Source organism: Crassostrea angulata, chromosome 2 (genome assembly GCF_025612915.1).
Source record: "Crassostrea angulata isolate pt1a10 chromosome 2, ASM2561291v2, whole genome shotgun sequence".
Classification (NCBI taxonomy): Eukaryota; Metazoa; Mollusca; class Bivalvia; order Ostreida; family Ostreidae; genus Magallana; species Magallana angulata.
In genome coordinates, this window is record NC_069112.1 from 71,020,187 (window position 1) to 71,033,231 (window position 13,045).

Consider the following 13,045-nt stretch of genomic DNA (forward strand, 5'->3'; position numbering starts at 1 on the left):
ATGCAACTCTTTCGCAAGTTTGTCAACAATAAACAAAACAATAATGATACTCTTCCAAGTGCATACTCGCCATACTGGTATAAAATCGATCAAATAAAAAAAGAACTGTGCAAGTCACTGAACAAGTTTGATACTTGTTACAGCAGTTGCAGTGCAGTTGAATGTTTATGCAACTCTTTTGCAGGTTAATTGTTTGATAGTGTTATTTATCATGTGAAACTTGATGTCAACTGGAATTATTTCAAAGAATTTGAGGAGAAGCTCAGTTTGGTCATTGCTGGAAGGAAGTGTGAAACCCCTTGAAGTGAACAGCTTTTCAATCTGAGGCTTAAATATTGCTACTTTCTGGGGAGGTTTGTTTGAATCTCCTTCTTCAATCATAACAGTAGCACGTATGTAGTTATTGCAAGCGCTCTCCCCATAGTTTCTCCCGCAGTTTTTGCATTTCATGCATTGGATGGATTCAGCTGGGGCAAGTTTCGTGTTATTGCATGATGTAGTGGGACACGCTAGGCACACCTCACAGCCTACTCAATATTCAGGGTCATGAACCCTGGGGAGCATTCATTATTGTCCACAAGAGAGACAACTCTTGAAAACGTTCATTAACTATAGTCCGTTTTTTAATCTTATTAAAATAAATAAATTGAGAAAAGTTTTCAATGTATTTTAATTATAAATAATACATATAACAATGAGTAAAAGGCATGAAAGAAGTACATTTATTTATCAAATATAGTAGGCTGGTACATGTACCTGGTGAATATTAAATGTATATTGCTTGTAGGTACATGTATAAATCTACACAACTACAATCAAAAAAAAAAAATACACAGGTTGTAAGAGATCTTTTTTAAAATGAATTTTCTTAAAATGAAAAATAAATTAATGAAATTGCATATCATTCTAAAAAAAAAATCATAATACTAATAGACACGAAGTTCAACATAAATAAAGTGATCCATTAGATGGATAGGATATAATGTACAGCAATTTAAGATTTAGATGTCATTTTTCATATGAAAGGTAATTAAAACTCCATACCATGTAAACAATGAAAAGGTTGCAGAAGGTCTATTTGTATCTAGTTGAATATAATGAAAATAAATTAATGACCTTGTATACATCATTTTAAGAAAAAAAAGTAATAAACATGCTGTTCAAGAAACTAAAGTGATATATTATAGGAATCAATAGGATATACTGTACAGCAATTTTAATTATATATTGGATTTGTTTCCAAACATTGGAATAAAGTGGAAAAAAACTTTTATAACTTATTTAGATTAAATAATATTCTTAAAAAATATTAATATTTGTATTTCATGGCTAAAACTGAATATTTTTCTGTCAATTTCTTCTGCTCATGAACAAGACCTATACTTTTATCAGACACTTTTATATATATTATGTCCATTTCCCATTGTAACTAAGTATTTTTGTTCTGTTTGTATACAAAAGAGTATATTAAAGGGACTTAGACACGATTTAAGCTTAAAATTCAAAATTTTATATTTCCATTTTTAATATTTAGAATGGTTGATATGGGTATTTTTAATGCTTTGTCAAAATTTGAAAGTCAAATACTGAGTTAAAAGATAAAGAATTAAATATTCTTTGTTTTGCAAACAAAGCGCGAGTCTTGTTATTGTTTACAGATGTGTAAGTTTCATTCAAATGATGCTTTTTTCTATTAATAATATCATTTATGATCACATCGAATCAGTTTACCTTCTTTTCTATGAATTATTTTCTTAAACAAGTGGTACTTTCATACTTTATATTATTTGTAAACAAACATAAGACTCGAGCTTTGTTTACATAACAATAAATTCTTACCCCTGTATCTCTCTTATAACGTGACTTCTAACATTCAAATTATGGTCAATTATTCAAAATGTGCAAGTAAATCATTTGATGCATAAAGAAATTGAAAACAAAATTTTGATCTAAAAACGTGTCCAAGTCCCTTTAAAAAAAACTTGTATAAAATAGTAAGCCTAAATTCCAATTTAAAAAAAATAGCTGCTTCCAAAAATGTTACATGTATATGAATATGTTATATAAAAACATATGTTAGATGGATGGGTAGGAAAAATACAAAATAAGTGCACTCGATAAAAAGTTTGCTGGTATTCATTATGTGAACACAATTCATCCAGTAACATTTAAAGTTATGCAACATAAATAAGAATGTTATGAATGATGTGTATAGAACAAATTCTTCTGTGGTTGGCTCCATAAATCTTGAAAAGATGGTGTGAGTTGGTAAAAAGGCAGAATAAGGTTCCATTCTAATCCTCATGCATTCCATTCAAGAAATATTCATTAATGTCATGGTCTGGAAACTAAAATAGAATAAACATAAAGTGTTAAGAGAATTACATGTAATTTTTGCAAACATTGTGCACTCATCAAATACTTACATGTATATATTCAATGAAGTTATTTATGGAATGTGCAATTATTAACAATGAAATCTTTTCTAATATTGTACATACATGTACATGTATTACATCATTTTGCCACTAATTTTAAACCCAGCTGACAGTTTCTTTTTGTTATATATACAGCGTATATACAGCGTCAAAAGATAGTTGCATCATGTGCATGTACTTTCAGTAATTTTAAAAGCAATAAAAAAATTTCAGTACTACAAAACACTTTAAATTTGTCAAATTATTTTACAAATGAAATATGTACTAATATACCAGTAAGTCACAAGTGATATATACTTTTTAAAGCAGTACAATGTATCACTTATATGACAACATCAGGAAACCTGGCTCAATCAATTCTGCACACACATGATAAATGTAATGAATGTAATGAATGTGTAACTTGAATGGTGTAACTTCAAAGATATTTAGATATCCAGTGGACAGAAAGATATTAAATATATTGAACAAAGATCAAAGTCATAAACACTTATGTTACACTTATGTAACATATGATTGTCTGTATGAGTTTCAACTATCAACATTCTATGTTCACCAAAATATGATTGCGTCAATAACAAAAACTAATCTGTAAAACATATTTCCAGCATAAGAAATTCATGGGATTTCTGCAAATCCCATTTTCTCAGAGAGTGTAAAACACATCTCCTAAAGTTTATAATATTTTCAAACTCCTGGTATTCCGTTCAGAGGTTCCAACCCCTTAAAAAACAAATAGTCAAGCAGATTTGCAACAAGATGCCCATATTTACCTTTCCCTTTTACACAAGACATTGTAGCTATTTAGATGACCTTGCTTGGCTTTCAATCAGCTTAAACCAAATATGTCTACATATGGAAGACAAGTTGTAAGTTTATTACATGACAAAGAAGTACCTTCTGGGCTTCAGCAGACTTGACTGGATCATCAGCAATATCAAATTGACAATATTTTCTATATTCCTGATCTTCAGATCATCTGGAAGCCGCAGGTAAATCTGTAGATTAGAAGAAAAAAGATACACTAGCTATCATTACAAAACTAAATGCTGTCATTATCAAAACAATGAGGTGTGTCCTAGATTACACTTTTTTATGGGCACATGCAGTATCTGTGACATGGTCAAAACATTACCATGATAACAGCTATAACAACTCATTAAGTGGGAAATGACATATAACTATAAAATTTGTTATGGCTTTTCATACTCTCTCTCTCTCTCTCTCTCTCCATGATCTCTCTCAACATCTTCGTCAGCAATATTTCTAGTGCAATGTGACATTATTAAAATATATATATGGCTCATCAGGGTTGTCTCTAAAATTTGAAGTAGAAGGAAGAAATGAAAAAGTAGATGGGGGGTCTGGAGGTCTTGCTTATAGCTGCATTGTGTTGAAATGAAATAATAGCAGGGTAATTAAGGCATTATAAGCTGGGGAATTTCCCGCCTCCCAGGTCTTAGAGACAACCCTGGGTTCATGGAAGCAAGGCAATCAATAGCAATTACATGTACACTGTAATTACACACACACACACGCTCTCTCTCTCTCTCATACTCTCAATCGTATAATGTTATATTTACATAACAAATGCAGACCCTTGATTCATAAACACTCTCATCGTTAATAGATAAATAAGACATAAAGTTAACAGTTTGAATGAGATATGTGTAGATATCAAAACCACATGTACAGTGTACATTGTACGTGACGAGGAAATTCTGTATGGAAATGACTGAACGCATGATTGACACAAACTCAATTTTCTAGGAAAAACATACAATATTTTTTAACGTATGCTACGTAACAATATGTGTAAAAACTGACTATAATACACCTGCATACACATTTCATACTAAAACATGTATTTCAAGTCACATTTCACCAACGACCATTAATTATCGACATTTTTGTAACATGTGTACTAGACTTAATGCATTGTAGGCTTTTAAAAGAGTTTTTGAGTAGTTTAACAATGTAAGTAAGTATGTTCTTACCGACGAATGACTACTCCTTAGCACGTTTTAGATTGTTGACAAAATCGAGGATTGCTGTTCAGACTGTTTCATGCTGAACAAAATTTAACGAGATAAGGCTAATCACCCCAAACTTCGACTTCACATTAATAAACAATTGTTCTGCAACTTTAAATAATTTAAAAGCTTGCCAATATAAGAAACAAAAACTTTTACTTACTTTTTCCATTTAAACTCCTCTCTCGATTTTCACGAGTATGAGACTGGTCTCGCTAAAATCCCGAGATATACGAAGTTTTGACATTCTCGGGTTTTTTCATTCTTTCGTTAATATAAAAACCAGAAAGGTTCCGATTATGCTAATAAGGCTGTGAGGTGTGCTAGGTATGGATCGACATCGAACACTGCGGTGATGGTTCCACTCTTGAAATCAGAAATGGGGGTGTTACTCCAATTTCCATTATTGTCCACATCATCATCTTCATCGTCAGACACCAGCAGAAGAGTTTCATCATATGCAAGTTTCTATAATTTAATAAAAGTAGTGAGAAATATTAAATTTCCTGATGATTACTGTTACTTATATTTACTGGTATGTTATATTTCCTTTTCTTTCTATGCATCCTCATAAGATTACATTTCGAAGTTTCAGATTAAACAATGAGCCTAGGGGCCACATTGCTCACTTCAGCACACATGACCCACTAACATGAGTGATTTAAGTAGGTTTATGATGTCAAACACAAAAAATTCAAGTAGGTAAATAATGTCTTATACTAAAGTATTAGAACAATATTGCAGAATACACTGTTTTGGCAATTTTCTAAACCAATTTTTGGGCTTTAGTGATGTTACAGTGATCATTATTTTAATAACTGAAAATAAAATTTTATGAGGAATCTTTTATTAGAATATCACTTCATGACAGAGAATTTCTTCCAAGATTTCATTTTACAAAACATGGTAAATTTGTAATTGTAATTAAAAAACTATACTATTGACTATATGTGTACAACAATATAATTTCATTTTACAAAACATGGTACATTTGTAATTGCATGTAATTAAAAACTATACCATTGACTATATATGTGCAACAACGAACCTCACATTGGGATGATCTTGTAGTGGTAAGGCGTTTCTGCTCATTAAACAAACGGACCCTGCACTTTGTAATGGTCACACATTCTCCCTTTTGTAGTGTATTCACCATCTTGTCCCACACTGCAACTGTTGCGTGGCTGTCTGTATCTTTCAACATGACCTCTTGGAAATCTACCTCGTTTTGTTCTACCCTTTTCTTGCTTGCTGGTGACAGCTGTATGAAAATTAGAATACATAATTATAGAAAATGAAAGAATTTTTAACAAGTATTTTTTATTTTATGCTTTAATGATTCATATTTATGTGATGATTAAAAAAGATCAATTTTAATTCTAAATAATATACTTCACTCTTTAAATATGAGAGTACCTTAACAACTTTTCCCTTTACGGTAAGCAGCGTTTTTACAGGTGAAGCAAGTGCATTCTTTAAGGTCATTGTTTGTCCAGCAAGGGTTGGAGCATGAAGCCTGATATCATCAGGAATAGTAAATGGTCTGCAAATGCCTACATCTGTTTTGCTTGTAACAGCTATAAAATTTTGCTTCGTAAGAATGTTCATCAGAACTACAGCCATTCCCTTAATAAATTTGTTTTGTTTCTGTACATCATAGATTGTTACTGATATCGCTGCGGTTTCATCAGCAATAATTGCATAGAATTTATCTTTGTATTGTGAATTTTCTGCTTTTTCAATGTCACTGACTTCAAGCACTACCCCTCGCACTGAAGGGGATGGTGGCAGAATGAGATCTTTCACTTCTTTGTCTTTAATGTCTTTTATTTTCAGCATCTGCAATTTTCACAATATTGCATCATAATTACATATCATACATTTTGCAACTATTTCTTTGTGAATATAAATGAAATGTGAAGCTTACTTGCAGTAAGAGGACAACTGATCTTACATGTAACAGTCACCAAGCATTTTGGCCTCGCCCTAGAGTCAAACCCCAGGAGACATGACATTTACAATTTTGGTAAAGGGCTTTTGTACAGAAGAATATTTTCATTACCATTGTTGCCCTGCCCCTAGGACCGTTATGGGACAATAGTTATGAAATTTACATTTTTTGTTCCTCTAACACCTAAGATGCATTTAACAAACTTTAAAAAGAATTAAGCAGTTAGTTTTAAAGAAGAAGTTAAAAATGTTCAATTGTTAACACACGACAGACATATTATATCAATTGCAATTGGTCATCTGAGTGACTCAGGTGACTTAAATATTAGACAATCATTTGTACATGTATTCATATTTTGAAAAAATAATTTGTCAAATCATCATCTAATTTATGATATAAAATAGTCATTTCAATTTCCAAGTAAATTCAAACTGTTGTGTTGAATTATCAATACTGTTGCAGTGTTCATTTAGTGCTGCTTGTAGCCATTTTTGCTTTTAATATAGGCTAAGAATATATACCAAACAATACCCTAATATTGTCACGTTATGAAATAATGTAAATTTCTATGTTATTTGAAAAGAAATTCAGCACGCTCACACGAGTTATAAAGAGTTAAAATTCTGGTATTGGTGATTAAAGATAGGTCTAGTAACATCTTTAAATTCTATATAATTATGCATGTTTAAAAATTGAACTGGGATAAATTAATTAAATGTCTGTTTTTTATTGAGAAGTGTTCAGCACGCAGGGAGACAACTTGCCAATAGACACATGTGCAAATACAGGCTAACAGCATTTAACTTAAAGATTAATTATTCTGTTAAAGAACGAAGTCTTGTATACTCTTCCAAAGCTTTGACAGGGGGTGTAATTTTCTGATAATTAAATGCCAGCAAATATAAACCTGACAATTTTTTGATTCTGCTTAAGGCAACATAAGCCATTCCATTTTCAAACACATTGTTACCAATTGAAATGACTGCTTGTGATAAAGATGCACCCTGGACTTTATGGATTGTAGTTGCCCATGCTTGAATGAGAGGAAATTGCTCCCTAACAAGTATTCTTCCATTGTAATAAAATTCTTGACACAAGGGCTCAATAGCTATTGCATTATTATGCTCAACCCTTTTAAGAATACCTCCAATATGTGGGTCATCAAATTTAACATATATTAAGTTAACTTCTCCTGTCATTTCTTGGTGCATTTCTATTGACTCTACAAACCCAAGAGCTCCATTTACTAGTCCTTTTGATGTATATATATTTTTTATTAACATAACCCTTGTCCCAATTGATATTTGTAACTGGCATGGTAACCCACCTGCATTTCTATCATCTACAGGGATATCATTAGAAAGAAGCCCCTTTTTTTTGTATGTCATCTTGAGAAAAATAATGTTTAGCTTTGACCTCAATGCATTCTCGGCTTAACAACACTTGCATCTTGTTGTTATGTTGTTGAACTTCTTTAAGTGTGGGAAATAAATGAAGAAGGGAAGAAATATCTCTTTGTGGGGGCTTAATTAACCTCGACTGTAGAATTTTGAGATCATCTTCATTCAGTAAGCCAACTCTAGCTCTATTTAATATTGCAGCATATGTAACATTTTCAGATTGCCGTACATTTTCTTTGAGAATAAAAGGCTTAAAATTTGACCATAGAATTGCATTTTCAAAGGCATATTTGCCTTTAACAGGTTTCAATTGAAGGAAATCCCCTATGACAATAACATTTACATTTCCGAATGGTTTATCATTATCTTTAATTGAAGTTAGCCTTCTATGAATGTATTCAAGAGTTTGTGCACTAACCATTGAAATTTCATCAATGATCAGTGTATGAACATATGAATAAGTGGATCTTAATTTCTTCAAACTTTTCCCAGATAATTCATGAAATTTGGGTTCATTTCCATGTTGCACTGGTAAATATAGTGCACTATGGATTGTAATTCCCAAGATATTTCTAGCTGCTGTTCCAGTTGAAGCACATACCATTACTGGAGATTTTCCACAAACAATTGAGCAACAGCAGTTTAACCAGTCAATAATCAGTCTTGTGAGGTAACTTTTTCCAACTCCTGCCCCACCACTAATAAACATGCAAAGTTGCTGAGAATTATCTTTGTTTTTATAATAATTAAAAATGTAATGCATAACAGTTTTTTGACACCTTGTTAACCTTGCTATTCTGCTTTTTATCTCATCAAAAGATATAGATGATGTACTAATTTCATTGATGTGCAGCTCATCACTATTTTCACAACTAAGTTCATTTCCTACTTCTCTACTCAAATGAACATCAACATCATCCAAGTTATGAGGGTGTGATATTGATAATGAGGGATCTTCCAAAAGACAGTTATCATCAACATATACATGTTCAGAAGTAGATGGGGCAATAAAAGCCTCCATCTCTTTTACAGAACACCGAATAAATCGAACTGCATTTTCAATTTCATCTACTAGTGTTGCTGATTCTAAAAAGTCTAATTGCATGTTCTGTCTTTTAGCTTGCTGTGCTATATTTTGAGGTTTGATTTTTTTTTATAAGTTCTTCTTCATTTTGATGGGGTAAAAAGCACATCAAGAGACTGTAAAAATAATCATCAGATGACAATGGCAACTTTGGGAGGCGAATTATCAAAAATTTTAATCTCTTTCGCATTATGACATGTTGAAACGGAGGCCTTAATCTTATACGTGGTTGCCTACTTGAAGAAGCGACAGATATATCAACATCTTTGTCTGCACACATAACATACCATTGAGAAAATTCAAATAAGCATAGATTGAATAGTTCAATTGGACGTGCATGATAATAATCTATCATACTGTTGTAAAATATATCTGTACTTGTATTATCTAGTTCCTCTCGTTCTTGTTTTGATTTAAGTACGCGGAACCTCTTTTCTGGTGGTTTTGTATTTAGTGTCAGAACTGACCTTGAGGAAATTATCAAATTCAAATCTGGGAGAAGCCTATAAGCTGCTTCTTGTGCACTTAATTTTCTTGACTTTAAAACACAATATCCAATTTTTAGCATTCTAGAAGACTGAGACAAAACAGGCATTTGATTCAAGTTGTTAATGACTTTTGACAATTCAAATTTTAAATTTTCAGGCTCTGCTTTACATAAGTAAGCACATACATAATAAGCAGCAGATTCACAATTACCTATCACTTGTATGTCCATGTTTGCTTGCCAATGATTCAAAATAACTGGGTTAAAAGCATTTATATAACAATCATCTGTAGTGCGTTCAGTTTCATAAAACTTGCCTTTGATAATGTTTGACTGTAAATCCACATTACTCAAAATGCATGTTTCCTTCATTTCTCTAAATGGAAAACCAAAGCGACAGCGGCCAGTTTTTCTCAAACAGTAGTCAGAATGACGATGAGTTTGAAATATTGAAGCAAACTGACTTGTGCTGTGTTTTGTGCTTATAATATCATTGATATACTTTACAAGTTTTTTGTGGTCACTAAATATTTCTGAAAAATTTTCAATCCAAAAGAAGATATGAAAATGTGGGCTTCCGCGATTTTGGAATTCTACACGCACGAAGTAATCAACTACTTTTCCTAAAGGCATTAAGGGTCCGAGAATAACATCTTTCAGTAGGATCCTAAACCGCCGTTGAAAATGAAGTGCTGTCAAAACTGGATCATTTTTCACCAACTGTAAACAGTTTGTCATGTTACATGCTTTTTCGTAGCTACAACAGTCCAGGGACATTATTAGATCGGGCCAATGCATGTCATTAGCTGATAACGTCACAAATAAGCTAGGAGGTCCCAGACATTTAAACATTGCCAATAAATTTAATAAATTGTTTTTCCAGTAGGCAGCTGTACCTTTCATGAATTTCATAAACATGTAAGAGTTCTGCAACAAGTCAGGATTACTTGAAATGTTATTTACATCTGATGCTGTTAGCAATCCAGTGCTTTTTCTCATTCTCATGTGAATACTGACAGCATTTAATAATCTCTCTTTTTCGTAATAGTTAACTGCATGCAGTAAATAGGAAATATCTTTTCTAAATCTACCATCTTTATAATACATTCTACACCTAAAATATTTGGAAGGAGTTAATCTTGCAGGTCTCTCATGACCAAATCCATTAACACCTTGTGAAAACAAATGAGGGAATGCCATTTCCTCACCTTTTGGAGTGTCATATGCATTTAATGGAGTAGACCTGCATCTTTTCAATGACAAATGAGGGATATCACTATTCAACAAAGTTTGAATATCAGTGTGTGGCATTACATAATCTGATGGAATAACAGCATACTCTTCATAAGTATTATCAATGACAGCTAGTTCATTTTCTATGTTTATACCCTCTGGGATATGGTCAAAATTTAAAGAAATGTCATATATTTCATTATGTGCCTTTAACCACAACAAGGCTTTTAAGAGTTTTTCCTTTCTGACTAGGTGAGTTGGTTTTAAAATGTTGTTATTCTTATATGACACGGTGATGACATTTGAATTTTTAAAGGTTTGAGGAAGTACTGAGACTTGATTTTGTAATTCTATTGGAAAATCAATAGCTAGTCCCTTTTCTGCTAATTGTCCACCTGGTAAAATCACCACTGTCATGAACACTTGAATTTTGCAAAGAAGTCTTTTTTCCATGTAAGTTAGGTTTTTGAGATAAAAAGGGATATTTCCTGGATCTAAAGCATTTAGTATACTATTGAATGGAGGCATTTCATTTTTTTTAATATGACTATGACAAAATGAACAAACAATGCTGCTAGCATTTATTTTATAAGCTTGTGTAAGTTGAAAATCATCTTTAAGTCTGTGGACCTGGTCATGATATAAAATTCTATCACAACTTGAACAAACAAAGGAAGGAGTCTGTTTAATTTCTCTGAAAATTTTTTCCGAAATTGAATTTTTTGACAGATTTGACATTTGTTCAGAACTAATTTCTTTTTCTATTGTGTTAACCTCCACACTCTCAGAAACTAGTGTGTAGTTTTCATCAAAGTTTGCATTTAGTACAACAAATCTTGGTGAATTTGCAAGCAAACTGGAATTAACAGATGCAAAATTATTGCAAATTCTTTTATTTTTCGTGTATCTCCCCTTCTGCTTCCTACGTTTACATTCAGCAGAACAACAATAACTATGTTCCAATAAAGATCTATTCAAATGATTTTTTAATTGTTTTTCTTCATCAATCCTTTCTTGCTCTAAAGTTACAGCTGTTGTTAAATTCACATTTTGTATGAAATGTTGCAATATTTTTTCACTTTTAAAATAACTTTCAACAAAAAATTCTTCACTGGTATATTTTTGCTTTACACTAGAACAATTCAATGTACTTTCACTTTGTGAATAATTTTTGTAGGAATTTAATGAAATGGTATCTTCTGTACTGACATTACTTGTACTATAAGTATGTATTGGTGTCTGGTCCATGGTTTCCCCATGACTTCCCACGATTTCTGACTGGTTGTGCTCTAATAATGATGGTCTTTGATGGTTGAACAAAACAGGAGAAATGTTATAAACAGATCCTGTGTATTCACTTGTTAAATATGCCTGTAAAGTATGTATATCAGTAAACTCTAATAAAACAGCAGTTCCAAACGGATTGTGTTGACCAACGATATTTCTGCTATGAGAATCAAACACAAAATAATGCTCAGTTGTTCTGTTAAAATTAATTGCAATACTCAGCTGTTGGAATGTTGCCAGTAAATGATCTGAAACGTAAAACCCTGTCTCTAAAGCATCCATTAAGTTAGTTGCACCTACATCATGTGCCAGATTATTTTCACCTAACACCAAAGAGTATGTCAGGATGTGTTATAGCATCCAATGCGACCCCATCTACTACAACAGTGTTTGGCATTTCATAGTGTGCAAGATAAGCATTATCCCTCTGTCCCAAATCTCTAATTATACTGCCGTAAAGGGCGTCTCCTCGAAATAAAATATTGTCGATATCCGCAGAAGAGAAATTGCATGTGAAATCGTAAGAGAAAAACAATGCTAATGCAAAGAATGCTATTGCAGTGCATTGTGAGCCACCATTAACAAATACAGAACTACCTTGATGCAATGATCCCTGTATTGTTCTTATGAGAGACATTCTAAATAATTTTCTTAAATATTGCTTAGTCTTTTGACAAAAATAAGACTTTTTTTTTTTTTAAAATGCACTCCCCTAAAATTGAATTTTTACAAGTTCCTACTTACCGTTGACATCTTGATCTTCACTTCGTCGCAGTTCGCGCCTTTCAGCTCTAGCATGTGCTTCTACTAAGTTCTAGAAATTGTAACGGGTGGTTTCGCTCCCATCACGTGTTCGCACTGAGAGGTTTCGGGCCGAGTGGTTTCGCCCCGTTTTAAAACATAATCATATAATTAAATGTACAGCTATATATGATCTTACAAATAAACAATCAAAGATTAAGCCGTTGTTTGACCAGTTGTAGTTTATACTACGCATTGGGACGAAATTGCTTGTGACAAAACATGTACACGGGGCGAAGCTAGCCGTGACCTCAAATTGAATCCCAATCCCGATCAACATTATACGGAGCCAATCGCAACTTCTCGGGCCTTTTCCGCAGGTGTTTCCGAG

General features: G+C 32.5%; 1 protein-coding gene across 4 annotated transcripts; it reads right to left on the bottom strand.

Annotated features, from left to right (window-relative positions):
• Positions 1-652: 652 nt before the first annotated feature.
• LOC128171106 (uncharacterized) lies at positions 653-12,827 on the bottom strand. Of its 4 annotated transcripts, none has more exons than XM_052836860.1 (6): positions 12,658-12,827; positions 5,888-6,310; positions 5,520-5,732; positions 4,635-4,939; positions 3,336-3,436; positions 653-2,348 (listed from the first exon to the last, which is right to left on the bottom strand). In XM_052836860.1, the coding sequence occupies exons 1-4, from the start codon at positions 12,709-12,711 to the stop codon at positions 4,769-4,771; spliced, it is 861 nt and encodes a 286-aa protein (XP_052692820.1). In that variant the 5' UTR covers positions 12,712-12,827; the 3' UTR covers positions 653-2,348; positions 3,336-3,436; positions 4,635-4,768. The 4 variants fall into 4 exon arrangements, with proteins under 4 accessions (XP_052692820.1, XP_052692819.1, XP_052692822.1 ...); XM_052836859.1 differs by having other exon boundaries at positions 4,436-4,939; XM_052836862.1 differs by lacking the exon at positions 3,336-3,436.
• Between the last annotated feature and the right edge of the window lie 218 nt (positions 12,828-13,045).

Bases quoted from the DNA above. Each gene is read 5' to 3' on its own strand.
- LOC128171106 (XM_052836862.1), bottom strand. From the start codon at position 12,711: ATGCTAGAGCTGAAAGGCGCGAACTGCGACGAAGTGAAGATCAAGATG. The intron at 6,311-12,657 runs GTAAGTAGGAAC...TGAAAATTGCAG, and splicing joins TGAAGATCAAGATGTCAACG to ATGCTGAAAATAAAAGACAT. The intron at 4,940-5,519 runs GTTCGTTGTTGC...ATTAAATTATAG, and splicing joins CAAGATCATCCCAATGTGAG to AAACTTGCATATGATGAAAC.